At 44.9% G+C, this 27,428-nt stretch overlaps 2 protein-coding genes and 1 long non-coding RNA gene across 3 annotated transcripts in view; 2 read left to right on the forward strand and 1 right to left on the reverse strand.

The window, feature by feature from the left end:
- The window catches only part of LOC146783470 (serotransferrin-2-like), a 157,512-nt gene that overhangs the window by 103,826 nt on the left and 26,258 nt on the right, over positions 1-27,428 (reverse strand). The window lies entirely within an intron of this gene.
- LOC146783471 (uncharacterized) overlaps positions 1-27,428 on the forward strand; it is a 55,078-nt gene that overhangs the window by 26,800 nt on the left and 850 nt on the right. The gene's annotated exons all lie outside the window — the stretch shown is intronic.
- LOC146783472 (uncharacterized) lies at positions 13,663-26,707 on the forward strand. The gene is made up of 2 exons (XM_085635069.1): positions 13,663-14,974; positions 26,607-26,707. The coding sequence occupies exons 1-2, from the start codon at positions 13,663-13,665 to the stop codon at positions 26,705-26,707; spliced, it is 1,413 nt and encodes a 470-aa protein (XP_085491195.1).

Here is a 27,428-nt window from a genome sequence, read left to right on the forward strand (position 1 = left end):
TTTCTTTCCATTGCTGACCAGTATGTAGATCATCCTGTGACGATGTGTTTTATGAGACATTCTTACTCGTGATGTTGGGCAAAGGATTCAGATGAAAAGGGACCAACTGTGTTGCTTAAGTTTGATGGCCATATCATTGCGGCTCTACGGTTGTAGTGTTAGACAAGGGCGGACGTAGGGTTTTACCACTGTTTACGCATTCCCTTGGTCGGTAACATGCCGGGTGCCTGGTGGTCAGAGGTATCACTGCCAGGGTGCAGTGCCTGACCTGTGTCGAGAAGTGTGTCGTTTTTGTAAGGTGTTTTTGAAGGTGCCATAAGGATGTCTCCTTACAAGCTACAGTTCTTGCTGCTTCTCTGTTGCTCATCACGGATGTATGTGGGAAGACCAGTTGTGTTAGTGAGGTATCTCTTAGGCCCTGGTGCAGTAAGCAGCAGTATGGCTGCCACATATTCCGCACATCCGTGATTTTTAGGTGTTTGTAAATGTTGTGTTGGGTGTGTTTTCAGGTGTTAAAGTTGCGATAATGTGTATTAAACTCTGATGTGTTTCTGTGTGGTGTAGCTGGTTGCCAGTGATGGGGAAAGGTTGCGCTGAGTGTGTATGTGTGTTGCTGTCGCTGTGTTCGGTTCCTTGTTTGTGTGCACCCTGTTCTTGGATGAGAGTGGAGTTTGGGTGACAGTGGTATGGATTAGATGTCATCCCTCTGCTGAGTTGGGTGCAGTGCAGCTGCTTGGTTCGGTGTGATCTGATGCAGGTTTCTGCCTGACAATTGAAAGAGTTGTTGAAACATCAAAGCAGCTGACTATGAGGTTTATCCGTGCAGTGTTGCATGAAGGACCGTGTCTAATGCACTGGCCTACAAGATGTTTAATGTCGTGCCACCTTGTGCACAAAATAAAATTAACTGGGGCCCACCCAAGAAGGACAAGCATTTTCTCACACTTATCTATAAAATTGGAAGCTCTGAGACGTTTAACAAGTCAAACATTGCAGGTATGTTCACTTATCCTTTTTAAAAAGGCAATTAATGCATGATTACCAATACCCTCTTGGAATCAGCTCTCCCTAAAAGTATCAAAGTATCCACAGGGCGATCCTTTATCTCAAATCCGGGGGAGGCGGGGGGCATACTGTGCTGTCGTGGTCTGCACCCGGCACATTGAATTAAGTGTGCGCCCCACAGTAAACCGAGACATTGCACCCAGTGGATAATTTGGGCCCGGGAAGCTAACACCAGTCCCACACCTTGGTTCGACAAGGATGCATCAACATTTTCTGCCTCCTCAGAGCACCGTGATGGTCTGGGGTCCTACATATAGTATCGCGAGGCCTGTGACATTATTCGAGCTCCTAATGTTCACGGGAAGCTTCTATTACCAGTTCTTACCGAGTGGCATAGCAAGACTACAGCGCCTAGACGCCCAAGCTCATTTATTGCACTTTTATACATTTTGGTGATATCACATCAATGTATTCTATTGAACAGTAGCATTTGCATAGCGCCTTATACCCCGGAGTGGTCCTTGAAACTCTTCTGAGCACACTTAGTTTGTTGTGCATGGATGACAGAATGTACACAACACCACTACTTTAAATGTGTATACAGAAGTGCAGGCACTCACTATCCAAAGTAGTATCTGATTGCACCTGAGAGGTGCCTGTACTCTCCCATTGAACATATGGCAGCAGTGCAGAGAAGTGCCGGCACTCTCGCATTCAACATATGGCAGCAGTGCAGAGAAGTGCAGGAACTCTCGCACTGAACGTATGGCAGCAGTGCAGAGAAGTGCCGGTACTCTCGCACTGATCGTATGGCAGCAGTGCAGAGAAGTGCCGGTGAACTCGCACTGAACGTATAGCAGCAGTGCAGAGAAGGGTCGGATCTCTCGCACTGAACGTATGGCAGCAGTGCAGAGAAGTGCAGGTACTCTCGCACTGAACGTATGGCAGCAGGGCAGAGAAGTGCAGGTACTCTCGCACTGAATGTATGGCAGCAGTGCAGAGAAGAGCAGGTATTCTCCGTTTCAAATTGAAGAATTGCGGGTACTCAGTACCGGACAGCACCTGCCCATTTAAAGCACGCATAGCACCCCATGTTCCAGAAACTTGTATGACAGTAAAACACATTCTCTGAAAAGCACTTTCCTTGGAGCTCAGATAGAGCTCTATCTATATGTATGCACGTGTGTGAAATATATCACAACCCTTGCTATACACAGATAGATCGCTGTACAGATGGGGGGTGGGCGGGGGAGATTAGGCTACAGAAAAAAGAGGCGTGTTGGGGGAAGCAGACGGGGGGGGGGGACTTACAGGCAGGACCGAGCAGCAAGAAAAATGCGCAAAGCTAGGACGACCAGCTTTTAAACAAGCATTGAAAATGCAATAGGTCTCACCTTTGATTAAGTTAAAGCGATTTGCTTTGCTAATGGTATTGTATAGCAAAGCAAAGGGTTTTAACTTAATGAAAGGCGAGACCTATTGCATTTTTAATGCTTGTTATTTCCTTGCAGGGGGGTGCACACTTTTAGAGCTGGTCTCCCACTTTCCTGTTGGCAGCAAAGGCCATGTATATCTCCTCCCCTAATCTTTTTATATTATTTTCACTCCTTGTTGCAACCCTAGACACCCCCCATTAATTTACATTTTTTTTTAAAAGTAAGGAAACCTTTAACTTGTTTCTGTACAACTTGTTGCACTCTCTTACAGCCTCCCCCCAAGATTGCAGCAAATGTCTTTTTTCTGTAAACCTATTAAGATTTGTTTGGTTTTTTTTGCTGCTCGCTCTGTCCCCCTTTCCTCTTTTTGGTGGGATTTGAAGCTAGGGTAACGCCTCCCTGGGACACATGGAGTGGAAACGTGCCAGTGGGTCTGTTGTTTGGTTTAAATACATATCCCCTGGATCGCCTTCATTTGCATCAAAAAGTAACAAGTGTGCTACGGGGGAGGGGTTAAGCCCCCACCGCTATCTCGAGGGAGGGGAGCGGAACGGGGTTAGGAGACGGACAATGCCACTGCAGAAATGTCTAACTGAAAATAAAGCATTAGACCGCTGCATTACGTCTACTCTGGACAGCCATTCCCTCTTGTTTTTTTGGCTATTTTCTGTACGGGGAAAAAATATATATATTTGACCCAGGTACTTAAAAAAAAATAGAGCTCTCTCTCTCTCTCCCCGTCCCCACACGTTTTCCATTGATGGTTGGCTGCTTCTCTTAAAGACGTGGAAGAGGACATACTAAAGTTGTTTAGCAAAGAAGAAAAAAATCCAAGCGGTGTATTACAGTGGAACAAAGAAGTGCACTTCCCCCACCCCTGTGACACACGTATGAGGAAACAAACTCGCGCATTCGCTTTTAGTTCATAAACCTATGTCATTTTTTTACTTTTCCTGTTTTGCGACACTACGGAGGGTGTTGCAACAGGCTGCAGGGTGTTTGCACAACCGAAGCAATGGTGAAAAAGCACAACTTTGCACGGATGCCAGGGGTTATCACGAGGCGCATCTAGAAATTGTGCGATCACGGAACTTTAGTTCACTACTATGTCAATAATATACATATATCAAAGTTAAAACGATTGCATGTTTTGGGCAGAAAAGCGCCAACCCCAATCCACAGCAGAAATCGGGACCACTAAAATCGGATATTCACAGGGCATACACTGGGATTGTCAGTGACCTTCATTTACGGAGCGTGAAATGCAGTGCGGGTGTTGCAGCCTGGTGGTGAGTTGTGGCTGCACTGCCGCCGCCGGCAGAGCCTGTGAGCAGAAACGTGGCAGGCACAGCACTGCACTGGTTGGCTATTGACTGGATTCATTGTTTAACCCCTGCCACCAAATTTTCATGTTGTGCTGCTTTCGAGAGGTCTGTACTCAATGTTTGTACTGAATAACGAGGCTTGGCCAGAGGGATGCGGTGCTGCCGGGCCGCCATTGTCAAACAAAAAGAACACTGAATGTCGTATCTTGGCCCGAGCGAGGAGGCAACAGGAGCACGCCAAGGCGCATTTTAAAAAGCTGTCAGCGGTGTGCAAAAAATATAGTGCGTAGCAGCTAATGAAGGAGAGTGTGTAACGCCGCAAGTGAGAGATCCAATCCCGGTGGGCGGGGCCAAAAGTGGACAGGGCGGTACCAGGGAGGGACTAAGAAGCCTCCTTTTCAATCATGAGCCAGCGTTTAGCATGGAGGATGACGCCAGCGAATGAAAAAGATGGGCGGGGCTTCAAGTCCGCCTCTGAATACTTTGGAATCCGTATTGATTCCAAGAAGCCCTTGCATGGCGAGCGCGGTGCATGCGTGCTGCTAATGCCAGGCGAGACCTAAAAACAAAAACCGGGCCATTCTCTGACATAAAAGTAGGACAAAAATCCTAGGCCTCTTTGACACAGACTACAATAACACAAAGGCTAGATACTGTTACACACGTCTGACTTTTATATTGACAGTAATACGTGTTGCTCAATACGAGCTGGGCATGTTTGTGGTAATCGCCCAGCACAGTAAAGCCCAATGCTCTGGTATATGGTAAATTCCCACATATGGGCACAAAACATGGCGACGACCAAGTCAAGTCACAGGTAGGGTGTAAGCCTGGCAGAGGGAACTGCAGAAATATCGGCAACAGTAACCTGAGATGCTCCCCGCAGGTGCCTCCTAGTGCGTGCTGCCGTCATCACGCCAGGTTTGAAGGTCACAAAAGTACGTTTACCAACAGTGTGTAAAATGGCACATGCCACAAAGGCAGGGCACGCGTTGGCATGCTGTGTGGCATGTCGAGCAGCCCTTCTGAAGAATGCCGGTCCCTGGGGGGAGGGGGTGCTGTGTCATAACACTTCATATGCAGCCCCTGGCTCATCTGACCCCGCTCCCAAAACCGGGGCATGTGATTTATCTGGAGAAAACTGTCGGGGCACGGGGAGCGGTCGCCATCTGTTTTCACTCAGCCGCTTGTTTATATTTGCATTGCGCTTTCACTTTCACTTCAAGTGAAAGAGCGATGCAAAAATAAACACGGGGCTGAGTGACAACAGATGGCCACCATAAAGATAAAAAATTTCTTTGCGACTGCAGCAAAGCAGACGACCCTGTCCGGATCGGCCGGACTAAAGGGAGAAAGGCAGTGGCCTAAAAACCTCATTTCCAATGGCAGGCCACCGTTTAGCAGAAACGGTGACGACAGCCAATGAAAATGAGGGGCGGGGATTCAAGTCTTCTCAAATCTATTCTCTTACAATATCTCTCGCCCAGCGAGCTACGCTTTGCGCTGCAATGCCAGGCGAGACCTAAAAACGGTCTCAGTGTAATGAAACACCTACATGGTAAGTATGAAGGGGATATACAAGAAAGTTCTAATTCCCCAAGACCTACCCGCTTGAGGTATATATTTAAAAAAAAAGAAAAAGGTGCTTTATCAAGCTTACTATCTTTGTGATCGAAGCACACCTACATGTGTGCAGCTACAGTACCTCTCAGGTGCTCTCAAACAACATTGATTGTTTCCCACATAGGTCACACAGTGGGGACCATACACCTAGAAACATTGCATGCACGTCCTGCTTGTAGTATATCAGATGCTGATGGCAGACAGCCTCGTGATCACACCAGGCGTAGCAGTATGTCATAGCATTGCCATACACAATTCATGTCTAACAGCAAGCCATCCTTCCTGTCAAAATATGACTATTCCATTAATTTGTCCCATATTTCAAATGTTATCGCCGATTCCGGGGACAAACCTACTGACATTTGCCACGTGTACTAAGTATGTGGTAATTTTCAGCTGGAAGTCCCCATCGGGTCACGGGGTGTGGGATTAGCAGAGTGTGAGAGGTCAGGGCAGGGTCAATCAGGAGACCAGGGGCAGTGTTAGAACATCAGTGGGTATTTGACAGAAGAGTCCTGGGTGCAGACTGTTAGCATATCAAAGTCAAAGTCAAAGTTTGCTTTATTCGGTTAAAATTTTAAAACCATCAAAGCACAGAACAGTAATTCATTGTACAGTTAAATGCAATTACAAAAAATGTTAACACAAAAAATAAATACAATACAATTTGGCACTAAATACAATAAAAGTATGTCTTTCAATTAATTCAGCCATATTACGATCTATAAAATCATTTCTCCTTCAAAATTCCATCTTCAACAGTTTGTTAAGCACAATACTCATTGGAAAATGAGGGGAATAACTAAGTGGACTGAGCCCTATTTCTAGATCTTAAAGCACCCACGATGAAGCTCGCAACCCCAAAACAAATCAGAGGAGACTCCAACATTTGTAGATAGGCCAACGCAGGCCTTACTTGCTCAAATTGACGATTCTTGAAAATCGGAAGAATATGTTTTTTACGCTGAGAAGAGTAAAATTTACAAAAAAATAACATGTGCAACGTATTTTGATCAGAAATGTTGTCACAAGGACAAGGCCCCAAAGGTCCCTCTTTGAAAAAGCCTTTGGGGTAGGCCAAGAGCCAAGGGAGCATACCATGCTTAAACCTTATTAGCAAAAACATATGGAAAGGTTTGTTAATATAGGTTAAGTAAGGCTGGATCTCACCACCTAAACTTAACATAACAAACCTCCTAACTGTCGGTTTCCCCAACTCATCTCCTTCCCTTGACAACATTGCTCTAGTCAAAAATTGGGTCTTAAGGGCCTTGATTTTCTCTTTACTCAGCGCACAAGGACTGTTAAACAGTTCAAGACAGCCAAGCGACTTCAAGTTGTTTTTAATATAGCAGATCCATGGGATAGACATAGCTTCATCTAGGGACAAGCAATCTTGAATAATTTGTTGGTTTAGATTTGGTGGCTGCTGCGCCCAAACCCTAAGCCAACCTAATAACGGGGCCACAGATATTTGGTCAGCGAGATATCCCACCCCCAGGTCCTCATGTATGTTAAAAATTGGTGCAGAAGGGGGAAGAGACAACAGTTTCCGAAAAAAAGTATTTTCTACTGTTTGGATGTCAGGTGAGGCCTTATAACCCCAGACCTCACTACCATATAGGGCCATGGGAATAAACTTAGCTCTATAGATTTTCATTAGAGCAGGAAGCGGTTTACACCCCAAACGCTTTGCAAAGCCCAACAGAGCACCTGTAGCTCTAGCAAGGTTATTCTTTTTCTGAGCACGTTGCATGACCCAAGATATTCTATCGTCAAATACAATCCCTAAATATGGGAAGGTCTGCACTTTTGTTAATTACTGCCCATTACAGAAAAATTTCACCCTTTTCGCCATCCCCGTACCTATTGACATGGAATGTGATTTTTTAAAATTTATTAATAAGTCTAAAGAGACCATAAAATCATAAAATCCATTTAAAAGAGCTTGTAAACCTCTCGCGGTTCTTGCCAACAGAACGGTGTCATCCGCATATAGTAATGCAGGGATCATTTTAGAGCCGGCTTTGGGAATAGCTTTACTAACCGAGGTTAAAACCACGCCCAAATTATTAATGTAAAGCGAGAAAAGTAGGGGAGCAAGAATGCACCCCTGTCTTACTCCACGCTTTACCTGCCAAGCATCTGTCTGACTCCCGTCTTCACTATAGCGGACAACTGCGGTAGTGTCCTCGTGGATAACAGCCAAAAAAGAAATCAGTACCGGATCAAGCCCCAAAACGGCTAATAAGGCCCATAATTTTTGCCGATTTACAAGATCGAAAGCAGTGGACAAATCCATAAAAGCTAAATGGAGGTCCCGCTGCTTAGCGACCGTGTATTTCCCAATAATAAGATGTAAATTAAGGCATTGACCTACAGTACCCTTTCCTTGTCTGAACCCATATTGTAGGTCAGAGATTATAGATTTCTCCTCCAACCACACTGTTAAGCGAGCAAGGACAACTTTACCCATTACTTTCATGGCAGAATCCAAGAGAGAAATAGGCCGATAACAAGCCGGATCTTCTCTTGAACCTTTTTTAAAAAGAGGGACAATAACAGCTTTGCCCCAAGATTTAGGAGCACCGGCCTCAGATGCAGCATTAAAAACACGAGTTAAAAGTTTTGCCCAAAACCTTGAGTCAGCCCTATAAAGGTCCGCGGGGACTCCATCCGGTCCTGGGGCTTTACCTTTTGCCATTGACTCAATGGCCTCCAGGACTTCTTCCTCCTTAAAAAGGATTCTTGAGGCTAATGTACTATCCGCATAATTTACTGGATTAAGTTCTTGAATCTCCGAGTAAAGACCACTAACATGAGCCACCCATCTGTCTGGCGGGATGAGACATTCTTTGTTATTATTCTCCAGTTCGTTAAAAAGTGGACTATTAATCACCTTCCAAAACTGGCTACTATTTTTCTGGATACTTGCGTCTGACAAATCATCCCATGCCTTGTTTTTTAACTGATTTTTCCTGTCCTTTATTGCTTTTTTGTAACATCTTCTAGCCTCTGCTATCTTACTAGGGTTATTACCGGATTCTTTCAGTGCCGATAAGAGAGCAGAATGAGCACTAGAACAAGCATGGTCAAACCAGTTTTTAAATTTCTTGGGCCTTGGTCTCCCATGACTGGTAAGATTCCCCACAACTTGTTTAGTTATTCTGTCAAAGGCACCCAGAATGACCCTCGGTTGTGCCACTGCCGAAAGACACAGACTAAAATCCTCTTTTTTACTTTCATATAAGTTTTCAAGGAAATCGGCCGGGGTAATAACATCCCATCTCAATCGTCTTCCCTGACTAGTAGTCTCTAGATTTGTGTTGGAGATCGAAGGCAAGGGAACATCTTTCCTCAAGGCCTTAACTTTGATTTCCAGAGTAAGAGGATTGTGATCACTTGAGGCATTTTGCGTGACACGAAAAGTACCCAGTAAGTTCATCAGAATGCGAGATACGAAGATGTAGTCAATTGTACTACAATGGCCTTGACCCGTAAACGTAGGGACAGGAACCAACAAGTCTTGAACAGGCATGTGTAAATGATAGGCCGATACCATACTCTCTAAATATATCCCACCCTTAGAGTGTTCAAAATGGATAGCCTCTTGTGGGCAAAAATCATGATGGTTATTTGCAAAACAATTAAGATGACATACATGAATATTAAAATCGCCAAAAAGTAAAAGCAAATAAGGTTTAACATTAATTGCATCATACTCGTCCAAAAATCTGAACAGTGCTTTGAGATGCTCTAACTCATCCAATCTAGTGAATGAGTTATAAAAATTAACCACCAATAATGATGGCAAATTAACACATTCCATTTTCACCGCTAAAATATGAGAAGAATTGGTCACTAACAGCTCCATGCTATATAATAACTTTAGACTGAATAATAACAAAAGACCCCCTCGTGGTCTCCCCATGAAAGAAGGCACAGCGTATTTGGTAAAGGACTGATACCCATCCAGGTAGTAAGGATCTGTAGCCTCCCATGTTTCTTGTAGAGCAATTATATGATAAGTGGAAAGAAAAGCCCTCCAGTTTTGATCACCTCTTTTAGAGCGAAGACCAGCAATATTCCATGATAAAGCAGTAATTATATCTATTGCTGGAGTGCCTCCTGCACACACTCGCTCTTTTGTTAAACAATTTTCCAAATTAAGTGAAAGAGGTAGTGGATCAGCTTCTACTCCATTAATAGGCAACTGAACACCCAAATTATCAAAATGAATGATAGGAGCTATTCCGCTCCTAACTACAGAAACTTCCTCAGGGCGCCTCTGCGTGACTCTTATGGCAAGCTCTGTCTGTAAAGGTAAAGTTTTAACTATTAGAGCACTGGAATTGACAATATTATCCACAGCAGGTATCCTGGGAGATAAAAACCCAAAAGAATTGGAAGAAACTGCACTGGATACGTCATTATGGGTATAAACTCTATCGACCCTGAGTCAGTCATTAACATCTAAAGTACTAAGGACTTCATATCTATTACTTAATAGCAGTGTTTTACTTGCAGGGACGTGCTGAAAGGGATGCTCTCTCAATCCGACAGGCCCCCAAAAAAGTGGTGGATAAAAAAAGCCCAATGGGAGAACATTAACATAGTCCTGTTGAATTCTAATAGACCCTGCTTGTCTTAAAATATGGTCAACTATATCGGGGGAACTAAAATTCACAACGACACAGTCACCCTTCAGAGTCTTATTGGACTTCCCCACCCAAGGAACCCTTCTCACCATTTTAAAACAATCAAAGAGGTGACTCCCCAAGACTGTCTTCCCAGCCAAATAGTGGAGGGCTTTATTTTTCAGGGAGGACCAATGCTCTTCCTTTCCATCACAAATTTTCGGGACATTGGCCAAAATAACCGTATATGGGCAGGCCTCTGGTGGCAAATTTAGTGGGCGATCCTTATGTGTAGGCTCCCCCCGAGAACTTTGTCTTTCAGTATGACCCCTCGACCCTGGGCTAACACCATTGATTCCCCGAGCAGGTGGTAAGGGGTTTATAGGGCCAGCAACAGGAGTTGACATAGACTCAACCAGTTCAGACACTCTAGAAGTGACTACACTTAGGGGATGTAGATCAGATGGATTAGGCCTTAACACCGGTGCACTTTGACCCGCTATATGACGTTCAATGAGAATAAGTCTATCGTCAATCTTACTAAGTCTATCCAAGACTGGCGATATAATCGCTCTCAATCGCTCGTCCAACAGCTTAATCAAATCAACTGAAATGTCCCTCATAGTAGCTACATCCCCTTGAGCCCTATGCTCAGTAAGCCCATTTCCCTTAACAGGAGTTGCCTCAACCACTAAACTACCTTCCGGATGAACCAACCCTTGGCCAGGATCTTTATTCCTAGGTTGTTTAGCTTGTTGGCGGTTTCCTTTGGGGGCATGAGTAGCTTTTCTCTTACCCTTGGGTACTTTAACAGGGGTAACAGAAGGGATCTTTAACTGCCTAGTGCGTGAGGCTGGGGGGGAAAGAGGAGGACTAGAGACATTCATCGAAAATTGGGCACTGGAAAGACAGGACTCTAAAGCAGGCCCAGAAGAGATAGAATGAGTAGCCTGTGTAGAAACAACTGAGTTAAGCTGGGTAAAAGGCTCTAATGACAACCTTCTTTCCACAATTTCAATTTCTTTTGACACGGCATTTTCAGCTTTTTTTAAATAAGCGTATAGAGCCCTTGTTGTAGTTTTTCGCCATAGCGTATTCTACAACAGATGCCTCAATACGTTTGTAACAACAGCTATCAAAACATGAAAGACCTTAACAGAGCAAACCTCAAAAACCGACCAGGTGTTAAAACGAACAATCCCAAAGAACGTATGGTGCCGGTTAGAGGGGTGGCCCAGCCCAGCCTTGTCCAGCCCCGGACGGCCACAGACGGCCCGCCCTTTGCCCGGGCTTAGCCCGGCGCCGCCCACGCGCGTCCCGCGACGCGGAGGGAGCCTCCTTCTCTTAAGCGCCTCCGGGCGCGAAGATTCTGAACAGCTGAGGAGCGCTCAGCCCTCTGGGAGCTGTAGTCTCCCCCTGCGATGGCTGCGAGATGTCAAACAGCGGCTGCAGGGGAGACACACAGCATCAGGGACCCAGGGGCGATATGGTGAGTAGGAATGAAATGCTCGTGAGTCCTTCCAGGCAGGGCAGCGTCTGAATTGAAACCAAACATGGCGACGACCAAGTCAAGTCACAGGTAGGGTGTAAGCCTGGCAGGGGGAACTGCAGAAATATCAGCGACAGTAACCTGAGATGCTCCCCGCAGGTGCCTCCTAGTGCGTGCTGCCGTCATCACACCAGGTTTGAAGGTCACAAAAGTACGTTTACCAACAGTGTGTAAAATGGCACATGCCACAAAGGCAGGGCACGCGTTGGCATGCTGTGTGGCATGTCGAGCAGCCCTTCTGAAGAGATGCCGGTCCCTGGGGGGAGGGGGTGCTGTGTCATAACACTTCATATGCAGCCCCTGGCTCATCTGACCCCGCTCCCAAAACCGGGGCATGTGATTTATCTGGAGAAAACTGTCGGGGCACGGGGAGCGGTCGCCATCTGTTTTCACTCAGCCGCTTGTTTATATTTGCATTGCGCTTTCACTTTCACTTTAAGTGAAAGAGCGATGCAAAAATAAACACGGGCTGAGTGACAACAGATGGCCACCATAAAGATAAAAAATTTCTTTGCGACTGCAGCAAAGCAGACGACCCTGTCCGGATCGGCCGGACTAAAGGGAGAAAGGCAGTGGCCTAAAAACCTCATTTCCAATGGCAGGCCACCGTTTAGCAGAAACGGTGACGACAGCCAATGAAAATGAGGGGCGGGGATTCAAGTCTTCTCAAATCTATTCTCTTACAATATCTCTCACCCAGCGAGCTACGCTTTGCGCTGCAATGCCAGGCGAGACCTAAAAACGGTCTCAGTGTAATTAAACACCTACATGGTAAGTATGAAGGGGATATACAAGAAAGTTCTAATTCCCCAAGACCTACCCGCTTGAGGTATATATTTAAAAAAAAAGAAAAAGGTGCTTTATCAAGCTTACTATCTTTGTGATCGAAGCACACCTACATGTGTGCAGCTACAGTACCTCTCAGGTGCTCCAAAACAACATTGATTGTTTCCCACATAGGTCACACAGTGGGGACCATACACCTAGAAACATTGCATGCACGTCCTGCTTGTAGTATATCAGATGCTGATGGCAGACAGCCTCGTGATCACACCAGGCGTAGCAGTATGTCATAGCATTGCCATACACAATTCATGTCTAACAGCAAGCCATCCTTCCTGTCAAAATATGACTATTCCATTAATTTGTCCCATATTTCAAATGTTATCGCCGATTCCGGGGACAAACCTACTGACATTTGCCACGTGTACTAATTCTATGTCAGGACCGGAGGCTCCGATTATGCTTCTCATTTCTTTACTAGAAATTTGCTCAGCAGCCAATCATATTACAATATAACAAAAAACTACAATACCCATGAACCCAATGGTTATGACGAAATAACCATAGAGTATGCACATATAAATAGTCAGCAAGAGAATACCACATCCTCTTTCTTTGCTGCTCCGCAGCCAGTTAAGTGCATTTTGCTTTCTCTTTTCATACTCTAACCTGTTTTTTACTTATGGCAATGGTATTGTTATATCTGCTTTGTATGTATTGCTAGCGCTGTGCGCGTTCCGTTTGAATTCAATTTCGCGAGTGTTGCTTAATTGTATTGCCTGCGTATACGCGTTGCAGGGAGCGTGTGTCTGCCTCCCCGGTTCGGTCGCTGTGCGCCCGCACCTCATTATTCGTGGAGAGGGAGAAAACTGGGCTGAAAGGCTACACGCGTGTCGCGTAGTTCTTTCTTTCATTACATTCAGGCGGTCGTTACCGCGCATGCGCGGCGGCCATTTTTCCTGTTGATAAACATCGTTTCTCTTCAGGAATGCAGCGCGAGAGCAGCGCTTCTTTGCTCATATGCCCACAGCCTGTTTTTATGCCCCTGTTGACGTCCTGCTGTTTTCAGACACAGTTGGGGCTGGATAATTTTGCATAGGCTCTGCCTAGAGTGGCTTATTATTACTATTATGCTTGGCAAGCCCTCCCTCCACATTTAAATATTTACATAATTTCAGGTCATTAAACCTGTTGTTTGGTCTTGCCTACGGGGTTCTGCCGCTCCCCCTTTATTGTGCTTTGGCATAAGTGATTCCTTGTTGATATCCTTCCTCTTGTGGGCTTTATTTACACCAGGCACTGCCATGGCTGAATATTTTGAGGAGGATGATTACTATTATTATGATGATGAAGAAGCCTCTGGCTCTATGGAGCAGGATTTGGTAGAGGCTCTTGACATGGGTGTTCAAACGTCCGTGAATAAGGCGCTGGTTCGCGCTATTACACCATTGAAACGTCATTTGTCCCAATATGCAGTGCAGCAGGGTTGGCTACCTAACTCTAAGTCTTCTAAATCTTCAAAATCTTCAAAATCTTCACAGTCCTCCAGGTCTGCTAAATCTTCCAAACTATCCAATCCACATAAATCTGATTTTGTTAAACTGGCCAAGGCCCTTTCTTCTGAACATTCCTATGGTCAGCCTCCCATGGAGCCTTCGTCCCCTCCAAATCGTCAGACAGACGATGATAGTACTTCTACTTCTTCCTCCTCGGATCATGGGGTCGCTTCTCCTCCTCCTCGTAAGAAGGCCCGGAAGGAACATTTTGTTGATGCGCCATCGCATCCCCAGGTTCTAACTTTTGATCCTTCCGATATCATGCACCCTAATTCTTCCTCTTGGCTCCCGTCTCAGGAGGTGGCGGAGTACGTCCAGGCACACATTCGTCAACCTTTTGACAAGGATGTGCGTACCCGTCTCCGTTCTGAATGTCCACGGCCTGATTTAGCAGACAAATTAGCAGACACTCCGGAGGTGGATCCGACTATGGTGACATATCTTAAGAAATATGCCAAGGACCCAAAAAGAGGCATTGATAGAGCTTGGCGCTCTTGTCAAGATAAGTTATTGGACTTATTGGGACCTCTCACCAAAATTTTGGATTTAGGTTATCAGGCCAAAGAGTCTTCCTCCGCCATTGATCCTGACGACCTCATTGGTTGGGCTCAAAGAGCTGTTTGTCACTTGGGAAATGCCAATTGTGCCATGTCTTCTGAACGCAGACGTTCCATTTTATTAAAATTGGACCCAAAATTGGCTGAGCTTTCCTCCTCTGAATCCGGTCCTTTGGCGCAGGGTTTATTGTTTGGGCATCCTTTTCTCAAGGAACTCACAAAATTTGTCGCCACTTTCAGTGGTCTGGACAAGGCTCAGGCTTCTATTAGACGGGCTTTTCGCCCGGTTTTTGGGAGGGCCGGACGATATAGGGGACGATCGTTCGGCCGCGGCTTTAACCAATCTAACCAGCGTGGTTTCCAGTCCCACCGTGGTGGAGGTCAGGACCCCAACTCCGCCACCAACAAGCCTTCCTTCTACCCCTCCCGTAGAGGTCGATACCAATTCCGCAAAGGACGTGCCGGAGGTCATCAAGGAGGACATCACGATTCCTCCGCTTCAGGTGAGTTTGATCTCTGTTACAGAAGTCATGTTGGGGGGCAGGATTCAGTTTTTCCTTCCCAATTGGCTCTTGATCTCCAACGATGCATGGGTGTTGGAGACTGTCAAAGGTTTCAGAATAGAGTTTTTCAGTTGCCCAAGTCAACCTTTCCCTCCTTCTCCCTTGATGTTTTCTCTTCACGATCAGGCGATTATTTCCGCGGAAATAGACTCCCTCCTGAGGAAAGGGGCTATTGTCCGGTCTTTTCCTCATCCTCAAGGTTTTTCAAGCAACGTCTTTCTGGTTCAGAAAAAAGGAGGCGGTTCCAGGTTAGTTCTCAACCTGAAAGAGTTCAACGGCTGGATTGTCTATCGCCACTTCAAGATGGAGGGCATCCATCTTTTGAGGGATCTTCTTCAGGAAGGGGACTGGATGGTCCGCCTCGATCTGAAGGATGCGTATTTGTCGATTCCCATTTACGGTCCTCATCGCCGGTTTCTTCAATTCCAGTGGCAGGGTGTCTGGTACGAGTTCAAGGTTCTCCCGTTCGGCCTCTCGTCAGAACCCTGGTGCTTCACGAAGCTTCTGAGGCCTGTGGTGGAGTCACTGCGAGCTCGGGGAGTTCGTCTGATAATTTATCTGGACGACATTCTTATCATGGCTCACTGTCCCCGTCTGTTAATGCTCCATTTGGAATGGTCAATAGATCTCTTACAGTCACTCGGATTTCTAGTGAATCCTCAGAAATCTGTTTTTCACCCCTCGCAGTCGATAGAATTTCTGGGTTTCCTGATCAATTCCCTCTCTTGCCAACTGCTATTGCCCCTTCAGAAGATCAGGACAATCAAACGGGAGTTGAGATTGATTTTACACAAACAGCTTGTGTCGTTGAGATCTATAGCTCGGATTGTCGGTCTGTTAGCTTCATCAATTCAGGCCATCTTCCCGGGTCCTCTCCATTATCGGGCGCTCCAGCGACTCAAAATCTGCCATCTCCAGAAAGGCCTCAGGTATTCGGATCAGATTCCTCTGTCAGAGGAAGCGAGGTGGGAGATGTTGTGGTGGTTGGAACATATGGAGTCCTGGAATGGCCGAGCCCTGTTCGGAGTGTCCCCGGAGGTGGTGATAGAATCCGACGCCAGTCGGTGGGGTTGGGGAGCCCGTTGCGGTCCAATGTCCACGGGAGGCCTGTGGAAATATGGATTTTTCTGGTCAGTTATGTCCCCTATCTTGGACCCCAACGGTTCTATGTGCATGTTACAAGTACATGTATGTTCCCTCCAGTTCCAGTTATGAAGACGCAAATACATGTGCGTCCACCGTTAACATGTCCTCTGTTGATCCGCCATGAATGGGCCGGATATTCCATTCCTAAGTACGAAAGGCCACCGCCTTTATATGGTTCACTTATGCCATTTTACAGTCCAGGCAAGTAGGCCCTGATTCTGTCATCAAGCTTTTCTTGCTTTCTGTCTCTGAAGCTCCAGTCCGAGCCTGCATCTGTGACCATGAACTTTGTCTCATCCTCTGCGCGGCTCACGATGCCCGACATCAGCTTGCTGCCTGCCAAGAACTGTATTTCACCTTCGGAAATTATCTGCTCCGCTCCCTGCCCAATGCATTCCTGTCTAGTAGTTTAAGTAAACATTCTTCCAGCTACCGAGCAAAAGGCCCGGCTTCTCTGTCCTCATGCAAGTAATTCATAGCCCTGTTACCATGGAATATTCCTACCCCCTCGCATTTAGTGTAGACACTTAGACGCTTGTACACGCACTCACAGTCAGTATAGAATAGATTTTGTTCGAGAGACCTTTCTTTTTGGATAACACAGTTCTTTAAACATAGGATATTAGATATGATTTGGGATTAGGTTGACATAACCCCAGACTTTTGTCTCCACATGTAGAGCTAAATGTCAAGTCCCTTTCTCCCTCTAGTTGCACGTCTATCACACGTCATGCGACTGCGCACGCATCTCTGCCAAATATTTCTGCTGACATTGCAGGATTCTCCAGGTATCCACCCACACATGACAAATTACCCATTATCATCAAGTGGACGCCCACATGGACGCCCACCTTCACGCCTACTTACACGCCCACATGCTCTTATCTCATTCTCTCTTGCTCTTTTGCTTACGTACAATTGAGAAATGTATATATACTGTACTCTGTGAATAATGTTTTGAGAATATTGAGAATACTTTTGAGCCCCTTTCCAGATCCAATTTTGGTGATGGAAATATTCTCCCTTTGACTCGAGTTATTGGAATAAATCCCTTTATGAACCTGATACCACAGACTCAGCCTCTTGCTTTATGCATGATCTTATTGATATTCTGAAATTATGAGAGCGTGATATTTTATTTACCACATAATGGCGCCCGAACAGTTTAATCTCTTTCCCCACACGCCGGAGATGAAGGTCCAGTTTTGCCCCCTTCCATAGCCGTGATGGACTTCAAGCGCGCACGTCGCGGGTCTTCCCGCCAACTCCCTCAGGCCAACGAAGGGGACAGACTGCGACCAGGCATCCATACGAGGCGGTGAGGAACGCAGATTGTCCTACCCAGAGCCCACCTGCGAGAGAGCTGTGTCCGAGGTATACAGAGGCCCACCAGATTCCGAAGTTCCGAAGTATCCAGGTCACGAGTCCAGTCCAGTCCAGTCCAGTCCGGTCCAGTCCAGTCCAGTTCAGTTCCGAGGCCTTCCGTTCCGAGCTACCCGGTGAGTACCATTGCCGGGGAGGCGTTCTGACGTGCACATAGGTTGTGCCGGTCAAGACGGGTTTGGGTACACAAATCCGGTCTGCACTGTTTCAGCAGTGTATCTGTACTGTTTAGCAGTATATCTAGTATGTCTAGTATATAATTCAGAATAATCTAGTTAGTGTCGAGTATTATGCTAAGTGATTAGTTCCCTAATGATCATTGTTGTTCGTTAAATGTTAAATGTTAAATGTTTTAAATACGTTCTGTATATTGTGGTGTGAATGACTGTTCATTATTGTGTTTTATGGTATTAAACGTGTTCAAAATTAGGTATCAGATCAGATCAGTTCTCAATATGCCGCTCTTTTCAAAATTAAGACAGATCAAAACTAGAAAAGGGGTACTCGAAGAAGCTGTTCCCATTCCACCTAGGGACACTCCAGGGTACTTTATGTATCATAAGCATGGCCTAGATGCCGTATTATTTCTTGATCTATGGGTAAACTACACCAAGGATTTACCAGAAAGTCAGAGGTGGCCCGCAGTTGGGACATGGGATGCAGATTGCATCATGAGAGTAGAAGAAGAATTATGGAAAAAGATAGCCAGACAGTAACATAATGATGCCATTGAATTATGGCGTAAAGAATAGCATAGACGCACAGAGTAAGCGCTCAGAAAAGAAGAGAAAAGTAGGGAGGATTCAGACAAAGCCCGAGAAAACGTGTTAGTTGAGGAAGGTATCCGAGTAAAAGCAGAACAAGTAGATGGACAACGAGACACTCTTATGAAAGAGAAAATGTAGACCAGCTTGGAAGGATGCCATTGAGTTTTGGCGCAAGGAGTCACATAGTAGGTCAGAGTAAGTGTTTCACGAAGCAGAGAGGAGTAGACTGGAGTCTGGAAAAGCCAAGGAACAGATGTTACAGGAGTAATTGGAGTAGGTAAAATGAGCGCAGGCTGACAGAGAAAGAAATACTGACGTTGCTGGTATTTATCCCGTCCTTTCAGAGGACCTAGCAAGAGTGGCCCCAGTAGAAAGACCAGTTAGAGTGCCACCGCAAGTACCACGATACATATAATAATGATATAGTAGCCCAAAGGTTCTTGAGCCACCCACCAAATGAACAGCGCATAGCTGGTGTTTACATGGTCCAACATTTGACTACGTTGTCAATAGGAAATTGAGAGGGGTGTAGCTAGAGAAGGAGCAACACCTGTGATTTGATGACACCCCTAATGTACAAAGTGTTAATGAAAAATAATTAGTGAAAAGTTTAGCTTGAGAAAAATTGTGGGTATTTCGAATTTACAAAATTGTTCCAAAATCCAGGTTTGTGTTCTTGGTGGTCCAGTGAGCCAATGTGCTGGGTCAAGTCGGTGAGATTATGACCCCCTGAGTGCAAATTGTATGTAAAAATAATTTTTCAATTGAGCGAATTATTGCAGTTTTTATGGAATTGAGTAGTCTTTTTGTCTTTGACAGCTTCAGAGTGAGGAGAAGGTGGGGGCTGTGTAGAGCAGTATGTGATACAGAAATCGGAGACAGATTCTGACCTTGTAGCCAGTGTAGGTGGGGGCCGGTGAGAGGAGCAGAACAGAGGCACTGCTTAGAAAGCTTCTCTGACATCGCATCTGTGTAATGCCTGCAGCCGGAACAACGAAAAAAAGTTGGCTGGCAGCCCAGGCTCAGGCCGCGCTGAGGGGCTATTTTTAACTTCTCTGATAAGACAGGGCAGCTGAGAAATGTAAGTCGAGAAAGATTCCCTTGTTCTATTCTGTGCAAAACGAGTGCCCCGAGGAAATGTCTATGGAGAAGATTTGTTTTATATTTTAGAAAATGCTATATTGCTTCCGGCCAGAAAGTAAAATGTTGCTCTTGCTTGGAATTTTAAGGGCTATGTGCCTATATAAAAACGATTTTCAAATTCAGACATTTTTGAATTGTGGCCACAAGCTGCCACCAGTTGCATTGGATAAATGATCCAGTGGTTAAAAGTCTGTGAGGAGAGATGAGAGGTGCGTCTTCGTCTGGGACATTAGGGTACATTGTGTTGACGAAGATGCATAGCTCATTTTTATAAAAGATAACAAACAGGTTCGTGTGTTCTTCGTTTTTGATTATTATTGCTGATTCTGTGTTTATAAAAGAAAACAAACAGGTTCGTGTGTTCTTCGTTTTTGATTATTATTGCTGATTCTGTGTGTCAGACTTGACACGGTGATTTCAGATGGGGGTGTATAGGGCAGGTAAATGAATTATTGATTATAAGCCTGACAAATTAAGCAGGCCAGAATGTTCGCCTCTGAGCTGTAGGTACTGTAATTGCGCATCGCTGCTCATTTATATATGTTAGTGCAATTGTCTATGCTTTCTGTGCTTGGTATACTGATGGCTTGGCATATGTATTTTATATATGTTTTGTTTTTGTGTTGTATTGACCAGTCTGTTTAGCGTTTAAATACCAAGTTCTCCTGTGCAAGTACAGAGATAGTCGTGACGACGGCGATCTTTGCACAGCGCTTGGCTGGAACTTGTTCACAATTACTAAATTTCACAGACGTGATATTACCTTTATCATGCTGTCAAAATAGCAGACAACACGTTATCAGTGTATGTCTAATTGGTGTTGGAGATGAATGAAATAATAGGAAAAATTATGCAAGACTAAAATATTTTTCACACGACTGCCTTTCTCTTATAGACAGGCAGCCTCGGTCATATGTTTCCAGATTGGACATTAAGGAACAATTATGATCTGTGCACTCGCATCTTAACTCTTGAAGGCCTGTTTTAAATAAGGACTGCCACCACAGAGTGACAAATGAGGCTCGGTATTTAGGGTAATGAGAAAATATCCGACAGGATTTCCTTTTTAAAGTTTGCTTTAGTAAGCTCATTCTTGTAAGTGGTGGCCCCATAAGTTGACTTGTTTTTAAATTAGGCTATTTATTGTATAGGTGGAAATTATTGCAAAATGACTGATTTCTTTAGCAGATAAATTATTAATTATCAACATTAACAACTGTTCTTAAACTTGGTTTTCCGAATATTTAGGTAATTTAGCATTCCTATTAGGGCCTACTAGCATTAATATTGACTTCAGGTTGGTGTAGGTTCATGTAATAGGGACATTTGCATATGAGATGTCATTTGGCTAGCTTATGAGCTAACACATTGAGGTTTGTACATTAATTTGAAGGATTTCTCGCCGTTTCAAATACGCTGTGTATCTTCTATAATTTTGCTTACGCCCAGTAGCTACACACAGGGATTAATAGTGTTGACAAGACACAGGGTTTGATAGTGTTTGACAGCAGTGAAATCTGTTTCAGATTTCCTCCTGTCAAAAAGGGGGGGAAGGAGGAGAATATTGGCTTTCTGCTGGCCCCTGAGGAGGTTCGCTTCCCGCTAGCCCCTTAAGAAATTAAGCCCCTTAGAAATTAGCCCCCTTAGAAATTAAGTCGAGGAAATAGGTATGGTGCTTTCCCCTTTTTCTCATGTTTTATTGTGATCTTTCAGGGGAATTAGTCCAAGCCCCTAATACAGCTTCTACTAAAGTCCTCCCTTGGACACAAGAACACACTGTGGCATTTGAAGAATTAAAGAGAGCTTTATGTCAAGCACCAGTTTTAGCAAACCCTGATTACAACAAATCGTTTATGTTTTTTGTGACAGAGCGGGATGGAACAGCACTATCTGTCCTAACACAAGATCATGCAGGAAAACACGAGCCCTGTGCTTATTTTTCTAGTACATTAGACCCAGTAGCACAGGCTTTGCCTGCGTGCCTAAAATCAGTTGCAGCAACGGCCTTAGCCATAAGACAAAGTGACTTGATAGTGCTGGGCCACCCTCTGACAGTACAAGTACCACACGCAGTAGAGGTTCTCTTGAACCGGACACAAACACAACACCTGACTGTAGCTAGACTGACAGGCTATGAGCCAACGTTATTTCAACCACACATAGAGATCAGACGATGCAACATACTGAATCCTGCTACCCTTTTGCCCTCCAGTACAGAAAGCGTTTCACCACACGACTGTGTTGAAGTAATACATACCGTGACTAAACCAAGACAAGACTTGACAGACGTTGCACTCCCAGACCCCGACCTAACACTATAAGTTGACGGCTCATGCATGAGGACAGGGGCGGGAGAATTAGTGGCAGCATATGCAGTGACTACTGATACTGTAATAATAGAGACTAAAAGAATAGACATATTGTCAACACAAGCAGCAGAGCTCATCGCCCTGACACAAGCGTGCATAAGAGCTAAGAGAGCTGAGAGTAAACATTTACACCGATTCTCTGGCGAGAAAGAGGTTTCTTGACCTCTCATGGGGCCAAGATACAGCATGGCCCCCATATTCAAGCCCTACTGGAAGCAATACATTTACCAACAGCCATAGCTATCCTAAAATGTAAAGCACATACTAGAGCCACAGATACCATTTCCCAAGGCAATGATCTGGCAGACCGAACAGCTAAACAGACAGCTCAGACCCCACTAGACATGACAAAGTTACAGGTTCAATAAGTGTCCAAAGCCATGACAGTTAGGGATCCTTCCAAGGATGTACAAGACATACAGACACATGCTACGATGGACGAATTAAAGAAATGGTCGGAACAAGGAGGGGTACTGACTGATCAGGGTTGGATGACAAGGGCAAATCCACATGGCTTCTTCCTGATTCGATGGTACAAGTGATTATAAATACCGCACATAGTCCTGCACACTTAGGAGAGAAAGCAATGATAGATAGCTTACAGAATATATGGTTCAACAAGCACCTGCGTGCAGCAGCGAAACAAAAGGTCAGAACATGTATGATCTGTTGCCAATTCAATCCAGGTAAAGGCATTCCGATGGAACAAGGTGGATTCCATCCACCTGACCACCCTTTTGAAGTGCTCCAAATGGATTATATCCAAATTAACAGATGTAGAGGTTACAAATATGTCCTGGTACTAATGAAGCAGGTGTCCCTTCTGTTAGGGTATACCTGGAAATTCCATTGTGTGCGACATCCTGAAGCAGCAGGCCTTGTAGAAAGACATAATCAGATATTAAAATTTGCGCAGACAAAGGTGTAGATTGGATGGTAGCCCTGCCGGTTGCCCTCTTTTTCATGCGAATGGTAGCTCATTCTAGAACAGGCTTATCTCCCTATGAAGTGGTCTTTGGTAGACCACCAAATATGTGGGGCACTCCAATGCCTAAAAGATTACTGATGCTGACAGATTACCTGGCTTCCTTGATGTCTGCACTACTCTCTTGTTGTTCGCAGGTTGCTGCCGCCTTCCCTGACAACACCCAGGTCAAAGAATACTCCATCGCTCCTGGATGAAAGGCGCCAAAGTCAGTGCTCTGGACCACGGGGACGGCCGTTAAAGTCAAAGTGCACCTTCACCACTCTTTTACAAAGGAAAAAGACTTTAAACTTGGATTTTGGATTTTGAACACCATTTTCTAGAGGAGACTCCCCAGAAGTTTCCACAAAGCTAAACTTTGATCTAAGAAGTCAGAACCCGTTTGATCAATTAAGTCCACTAGGTGGTGAAGCGGTTGAACATGTATTCTGGCTCGCATAAGATCTTGGACAATAACATAAAGCAAAAATAAGAGAGCAAGATAAGAAGCAAATAGATGTATAGTGACTGTAATTTTTCAATCTCTTCTGTGCATCACGATAATATGTATCAGCTTAATACTACATGCTATTTTTCCTCCTATTGCCCTACTCTTATACTCCTCCACTAATGATACCATAAAGCACACATTTAGTGATCTGCCATCCTATGAGCTATCATATCGACTTGCCTTACGCAACAATACCTTTATTCAGATGCTGCACCATTCACATCAGACTAGCAATGCTACAGACTGCTGGGTCTGTGGCCGACTCCCCCCCTATCAGAACTATAAGGGAGTTTTGCCCCTCTTTCTCTATCCGTTCACACACAATGGCTCCTGTGGAGCATGGTTTAGTTTGATTAATTCCCTAGATTCGAATTCCGCAGTTTATCAAGACAACTGGGTATGGGGAAACCTGAACTTAGTTTTGCTTAAAGTCTGCTACCCTAACAAGGAGGGACTTCCCAAAAGAACAGGAACTGATCTAAGAAATGAAGTATATGGATTAGGTAATTTTACACTTAACCTCATGATCCTGAACGTTGAATCTGAAGCTACACCAATCTTGCCCGCCATGTCCGTATTCCCAGTAAAAGGGGAATTATGTATAAGAAAGAATGGCTCCATACACATGGGCCATAGTAAATGCACCACTGTAATAAAATTTAGTGATCAAGGCAAGTCTACATTTAGAGCTTCTCGTCATTCCTACTTTATATGTGGCCAGACCGCATATATACGCCTACCTCTAGATTGGGATGGTACCTGTTACATAGCATTCCTCCTACCACCTGTTTTCCTAGCTCCTCCTGATTATCATAGAAATACTCATTTAGTACACAATAGACAGCAGAGAGATCTCCCAATTGTCGATTACACTGAAACAGCATGGGAAAAATACACAGATTTCAATAAAGGTTTCTTTCCCTATATAGGTACAGTTACCAATAGTAAGCTGATACGTAGATTAACCAGAACCCTTGAAGCAGTAGTGAACGAAACTATTTCCGCCTTAGGCAATTTAACAGAAGAGCAGTCTGCTATGCGGATTGTTGTGCTTCAAAATAGTCTTGTCCTTGACGTTATCCTGGCCGATAGGGGCGGAGCTTGTAGGGTCATCGGATCAAGCTATTGCATTTTTCATACCAGAAAATTCGCCATCTGTATATAAAGCCATAACTCGCCTTCATAAGATTGTAAGCCAGATACACCAGAATCCAGGCACCTGGACTTGGTCCGGTTGGTTTTGGAGTGTATTATCTACCTTTGGATGGAGGGTCCTATCCTTCCTAGGTATTGGCCTTCTCATACTATTCAGTTGCTGCTTATGCCTGCAATGTGGACCAGCGATTTGTGGTCTGTGTGCCACATCGTGCATTCCACATCAAGATTTTCATTCAAGATCCCGGAAGAAGAAAGAAGAACAAATGATGCTATATGAACAGATCAATGGATTAATGAAGATTGATATCTCTTGACGGGCAAGTAGGGGACAAGGAGGGAATGTGGAAATATGGATTTTTCTGGTCAGTTATGTCCCCTATCTTGGACCCCAACGGTTCTATGTGCATGTTACAAGTACATGTATGTTCCCTCCAGTTCCAGTTATGAAGACGCAAATACATGTGCGTCCACCGTTAACATGTCCTCTGTTGATCCGCCATGAATGGGCCGGATATTCCATTCCTAAGTACGAAAGGCCACCGCCTTTATATGGTTCACTTATGCCATTTTACAGTCCAGGCAAGTAGGCCCTGATTCTGTCATCAAGCTTTTCTTGCTTTCTGTCTCTGAAGCTCCAGTCCGAGCCTGCATCTGTGACCATGAACTTTGTCTCATCCTCTGCGCGGCTCACGATGCCCGACATCAGCTTGCTGCCTGCCAAGAACTGTATTTCACCTTCGGAAATTATCTGCTCCGCTCCCTGCCCAATGCATTCCTGTCTAGTAGTTTAAGTAAACATTCTTCCAGCTACCGAGCAAAAGGCCCGGCTTCTCTGTCCTCATGCAAGTAATTCATAGCCCTGTTACCATGGAATATTCCTACCCCCTCGCATTTAGTGTAGACACTTAGACGCTTGTACACGCACTCACAGTCAGTATAGAATAGATTTTGTTCGAGAGACCTTTCTTTTTGGATAACACAGTTCTTTAAACATAGGATATTAGATATGATTTGGGATTAGGTTGACATAACCCCAGACTTTTGTCTCCACATGTAGAGCTAAATGTCAAGTCCCTTTCTCCCTCTAGTTGCACGTCTATCACACGTCATGCGACTGCGCACGCATCTCTGCCAAATATTTCTGCTGACATTGCAGGATTCTCCAGGTATCCACCCACACATGACAAATTACCCATTATCATCAAGTGGACGCCCACATGGACGCCCACCTTCACGCCTACTTACACGCCCACATGCTCTTATCTCATTCTCTCTTGCTCTTTTGCTTACGTACAATTGAGAAATGTATATATACTGTACTCTGTGAATAATGTTTTGAGAATATTGAGAATACTTTTGAGCCCCTTTCCAGATCCAATTTTGGTGATGGAAATATTCTCCCTTTGACTCGAGTTATTGGAATAAATCCCTTTATGAACCTGATACCACAGACTCAGCCTCTTGCTTTATGCATGATCTTATTGATATTCTGAAATTATGAGAGCGTGATATTTTATTTACCACAGGCCGGTGGTCTTCGGAGGAATTATCTCTCCATATCAATTGTCTGGAACTTTTGGCGGGGTCCTTTGCGATCCGTTGTCTATCTCCTCGCATGACGAATTGTTGCATTCTCCTGCGCATGGACAATGTCTCAGCGGTCCGTTATGTCAACAAGCTAGGGGGGACACGTTCCAAGATTCTAGCAGAGATAGCCAAATATTTTTGGCACTTTTGTCTTCAGAGAAACATCACGGTGATTGCAGAGTACCTGCCGGGTCACAGCAATCTGGTGGCAGACTGGAATTCTCGTCATCTTCGAGATTTCAGCGACTGGAGACTTCACCCTCGGGTGTTCAGATTCCTGTCTCGTGTGTGGGGCCCCTGCCAGATCGATCTTTTTGCCTCTCGCCTCAACACTCAACTTCCTCAGTTTTTCAGTTGGCGTCCGGATCCGGAGGCTCTTGCCACGGATGCATTTCTACAGACATGGCCGTCTCACCTGTGTTACGCCTTTCCCCCGTTTGTCATGATCTCCAGGGTTCTGGCACGCATGAAATTTTATCAGACGGAGTTGATTCTGATCACCCCTCTCTGGAGGGCTCAGGCTTGGTTCCCGGTTCTTCTGCAGATGTCTTGTGCAGTGCCATTTCTTCTTCCCCAACTGTGGAATCTGTTATTGGATCCCCTCGGCAATCCTCATCCTCTAATAGTCGGGTCAACTCTTTCTAGTGGCATGGCGGGTTTCGGGGATCGCTGGCAAGTCTCAGGCCTTTCGGGAGACGCTTCCAGATTTTTCAACGAAGCTTGGTCTCCCAACACACACAAACGTTATGCAGCCGCATGGAAACGTTGGTGTGATTGGTGCGCTCAACGGGAAGTGGATCCCTCTAATACAGATGTCACTTTGATTGTGAATTTTTTAGCTTCTCTTGCTTCCTCAGGCCTTGCATATCGGACTGTCAACAATTTCCGTTCGGCCATCTCGGCGGGGCATATTCCTATTAATAGTAAACCTGCAGGTGAACATCCTTTGATTTCCAAATTACTCAGAGGTATCAGATTGGTAAAACCTCCTTGTCCTAAGTATGTTGCATTGTGGGATGTGTCTATTGTCTTACGTTTTTTGGAGGCTTGGCCTTCCAACGACTCTTTATCCCGCAAACAATTATCAGCTAAGTTAACTATGCTTTTATGTCTAGTCTCTTGCAAACGTGTGTCTGATGTTCGCGCGCTAGACCTTGCAGGTCGTACTTTTTCTCCTGAAGGGGTTACTTTTTCCATTTCCAGACGTACTAAGTGTAATACTGCCTCAGTCACTTACCCAAGTTTTCCCAATAATCCAAAACTCTGTGTAGTGCAATGTATTAAGGATTATGAGGTAAGTACTGCTCCTTTTCGTCAAGATTTACATGGTCAATTGTTGATTGCGTTGCAAAAACCCTTTCGCCCT

This window comes from Triturus cristatus, chromosome 11 (assembly GCF_964204655.1).
Source record: "Triturus cristatus chromosome 11, aTriCri1.1, whole genome shotgun sequence".
Lineage (NCBI taxonomy): Eukaryota > Metazoa > Chordata > Amphibia > Caudata > Salamandridae > Triturus > Triturus cristatus.

Coding starts and splice junctions, on each gene's coding strand:
- LOC146783472 (XM_085635069.1), top strand. CDS start 13,663: ATGGCTGAATATTTTGAGGAGGATGATTACTATTATTATGATGATGAA. Junction 14,975..26,606: donor TCACGATTCCTCCGCTTCAG/GTGAGTTTGATC, acceptor GTTCTTCTGCAG/ATGTCTTGTGCAGTGCCATT.